At 38.5% G+C, this 4,132-nt stretch overlaps 1 protein-coding gene across 1 annotated transcript in view; it reads right to left on the bottom strand.

Moving 5' to 3' along the window:
• The window catches only part of LOC119575584 (mitochondrial intermediate peptidase-like), a 9,795-nt gene extending 6,202 nt beyond the window's left edge, over positions 1 to 3,593 (bottom strand). Inside the window, 6 exon segments of the mRNA XM_037923235.1 lie at positions 1 to 149; positions 324 to 465; positions 798 to 922; positions 1,099 to 1,232; positions 2,369 to 2,497; positions 3,159 to 3,593. The exon segment at positions 1 to 149 is cut by the window's left edge and continues 40 nt beyond it. Of these exon segments, the coding sequence (XP_037779163.1) occupies positions 1 to 149; positions 324 to 465; positions 798 to 922; positions 1,099 to 1,232; positions 2,369 to 2,497; positions 3,159 to 3,359 (880 nt within the window). The 5' untranslated portion in view covers positions 3,360 to 3,593.
• Positions 3,594 to 4,132: the final 539 nt, after the last annotated feature.

A 4,132-nucleotide genomic window follows, 5' to 3' on the forward strand; every position in this document is an offset into this window, starting at 1 on the left:
CATGCCGTCTGGTGAGCAGCTCTGTCAGAAGGTACTCCTGATGCTGGTCAGGGTGTAGGAAGATCTTGTAAGCAGCCTCCCTCGTGATCTCCATGTGGGCGTCTGCGTACAGGCCTGTTACCACTATGTTGTCTCCGTCTATGGCAAAGCTGTTGAGGAAACATGACGTGCATATTTCTGATGTGCAGGAATTAAAGAGAAATCTTTCGTTTCCTACAAAATAAAACTACAAGAGTGATAATCCATGTAGTCCATAAATATAAACTACCCATCCATACACCTTTCGAGTACAGAGACTGACACCCTAATTTCCAACAACTTACTGCTGTCTTATGGACTCAGGCAGCTTCTTCTTGGGAATCGCTCGGGACTGGAGGGAGCCGTTCATGAAGTGCTGCCCGAGGGTGAGGATCGCCTCGTTCAGGGCTACCACACGGCACCGCTTGGTCTCGTCCAAGTGGATGCCTGTGAGAGAGTGGATGGGGAATGAAGTCTGGAATGAGCTAGGTTAGATAATGTATATATGTATGTATGTATGTATGTATGTATGTATGTATGTATGTATGTATGTATGTATGTGTATGTGTATGTATATGTATATGTATATGTATGTGTATGTGTATGTGTATGTGAATGAGTGAGTGAGAGTGTGTGTTTTGCATGCATAAATATGTATCAAAGTGAAAACTTTAAACATAAATCTAAATACAAAGATAAACAATAAAACAAATCTATATCATTCTTCTTCTCTTTATGAAGTAAGCCTAACCTAAGCCTACAACAAACAGAGAACCAACCTGACTGCTCAAAGTCGAAGAGGAAGAGCTTGGCCACGTGCCGATCAACATCTGTGGTCGGGAAAATGTCACCATTCCTTACGACCTCCCTCAGATTATCATATAACTGTCGGTGAGTATTTAACCTGGATCAGATAAGAAGGAAATGTCTTAAGATATGGAAAGGCATGAGGGTATAGTTTATGCTCCTTGTAAAATCACTGCCTCTAGATAAAATAGAGATAAGGATTAAAGAGACGAACAAAAGAAGCTTTTGCATAACAACAGATGTCTACAAGAGAAAAATTTGCCTTATGCTTACTGTTCAACAAGTCCACCTATGGCAATGCTTGCATCCTCTGCAGCATGGGAGTAGCGGGCATGAGGATGTGCCATACGGATAAACTCGGCCAAATCAGCAACACGACAGAGAGTATCTGAAAGGTGATCAAAGACCTGGAAAAAACGAGAGACAAATTAATGAATAATATACCAATCAAAAGAAGAGATTCAGGCACACCTGTCCAATTCATTCTTATATCAAAGTTAACTGCCATGTCAAATACTGATATCATTCTTATTATCTATTCTATTTTCTTTAAATGGTTGGAGTAACTAAATACTTGAAGCCTCCAGCAGCTTCTCTAAATTTCTTACCGCTGGTGCTGTGAGATGGCATTGTAACAATTCCTTCATAAATATCCTAATAAGAGTAATTGCAACAGAGTGATATGATCTTAGTCAATAACCATGATTATCATTATTTCACGAATCCACACAAAATCTTGACATGAGAGAAACGGGTCAAACTAAGCCAACACACAACACAGTACACTCAGATATCACATAGAGAACATATATTTCAAAACCACTTATTTTTAGATGGCAATTTGTAATCATTTAGTAATGACAACCTATGACTACAGTGTTTACCAAAAATAGTACATGAACTTCTGAGAAGTTCATTGTCAATTTTACATTTATCTAATATAAATTTCTAGACCTAGAATTTCAACAAAACACTTACATAGGCACTTTATCAAATAAGCCTTGCTACATACAGGCACATTAAACATACATGGTCATTCCCTGCCCTTCACGATCTTTACAGAAACACAGATGCCTTGAGCACAAATAGTACACCCCACATGCCTGTTATCAACACCTCCTTTCCCTCAATACATAGGCTATAAATAGACTAGACACCACCCACAGAACCAACTTCCAGTCTCCCCAAACTATCATGGATGCCCTTGAGGAGTGTGCAGTCTGGAACGTTGACTGACAATGCCACAACAGAACATTTTCCCAACACTAAAGGAGTGCGCCGGTGAAGTGGTCACCTACCTGCATATTGCGAGCTTCTTATAAAGGGAAGCCTGGGGACCCACAACCACCCAACTAACCAACCACTCATGGCTGAGAATGGTTTCCTGGGGCAATCGACTAACACAGACACTTCCCTTGCACAGTGTATCCAGGTAAAATTACTTTGCTGTTACAATCTATCTATGTTAGCATTACTATTGTTATTTCACATCTTTCTAGAATTATTAATAACAGTATGTCCACATTAAAATCAACTCTCCTACCTCCACCATTTTGCGTGACCTTTCTGGAGAGCAGCACTCGGCCACCAGAGACTCTGCTTCTCGCACTGCATTTTCCTTGAGCAAATAGAAGCCTTCAGGTTCATTCAACTCTGGGAGACCAAACAAGCCCTGAAAATAGAAAATGACAATAAAGTAACTTTATGTTGAATAAAATAATATCATATAATACTACTACTAATAATAATACAACAATGCTATTAAGAGTGAATAAATTAAAGAAGGTATAGTCTGGCTTCTGAGCCCATTCTCTCTTCATATAGGTAATGCAATATTGTGACTAGACAGATTAGGGTATGCTACAACAAGTTGAAGCATACCCTAATCACCACAAAGGTTTACAAGCTCTATCTTGCCAGAATGTACAGGGTGAATTTCAACTGGCTTTTGGCACAGTAACTGCTATATCCACAAGTGGTTAATATAAATATCTGTTGATAGTTACCCTTCCCTTATGCAGAATCATTCCTTTATGATGCAGTATATACTATTTTCCTGCAAAAATCTATTCATGATCCAATTTCAAATGACTAACAAAATCAAGACCAACACAAGTAAATACACTAAAAATAATAATAATAATCTGATAACCTGCCAACTGGTACAACAGACATGCTCTTGTGACCCCAAACCCTGAGCCCCATAACACAACCCTGTCCCCCAAAACCCGCCCCAAAAATAAACCCATACCATGAACCACATAACACAACCCTGTCCCCCCAAAAAAATTAACCGCAAACAATAAAATAAGCCCCCAAACAACCCGGCTCACCGTCGCCCCCTTCGTGAAGTGGAGGCTCAGCAGTTTATTCGGCTTCGCGTTGAAAGCCGAGGCCAAGGGAGACCAGGTGTTCACGGATCTCCTTGTTATATCTGTCCTTCCGCCGCTTTCCCTCCTTCCGGGTGTCCACCTGGGCGAAGGACGCCCTAGCCTGCCCAGAACGGCCTCTGTCCCTCTTAAAAAAAGCTGCATGATGCCCGTGATGCCTCAGGATATTGCAAGGGAGTCATTGGGAGTTTCGTCTGCCTTCTCCTTCTCCTTCTCCCTCTCCGTTTCTGCTTTCAAATGGGAGGTTTCAGATTTTGAGAAAAGGATAGAAGTCTTTTAACAATTTCAGCAGTTTTTTTGTTTTGTTTTGTAGTTTTGGTTTTTGTCTGCTAAATAGAGTGTTTTGCACTATCGAGGTTTACGGCTTTTCCTTCAGACGACAAAATGCACTCGGGATTTTAACTCCGGGTCGCAATATATATTAACGTTAGTATATGTCCATGGTAGATTTCAAAGACAAAATGAGATAACAGATGATATTTTAAAATATATAAGTATTGTTGTATGAGCTACAATTTTTGAAAAGGGTGTTCTTTTTTAAATTTATAGCTCATAAATCTTACATTTATGTGATCCGTAAATATTTATTTTCTCTCTCCTGTCTACGAACCTATATTTTTTCCTTATTTTATCGGATAATTTTTCTGAAAACTGTCACAATATTCCAAAAGGAATTAAAGAATATTGAATTAAGAATACAAATGTATTCTTTGTTATTATTATTGCCATCATTACCGTGTCAACATCATTATTATCATTTTCATTATCATTATTACCATTATTATTATCCTTATTATCACTATTATTATTATCACTATTATTATTATTATTATTATTATTATTATTATTATTATTATTATTATTATGGGATTTTAGCATTTCTGCACTGGCTGTTTTTATTTCCGTTTTTTTCCCTT

Source organism: Penaeus monodon, chromosome 1, assembly GCF_015228065.2.
Source record: "Penaeus monodon isolate SGIC_2016 chromosome 1, NSTDA_Pmon_1, whole genome shotgun sequence".
In the NCBI taxonomy this organism is placed as follows: Eukaryota; Metazoa; Arthropoda; class Malacostraca; order Decapoda; family Penaeidae; genus Penaeus; species Penaeus monodon.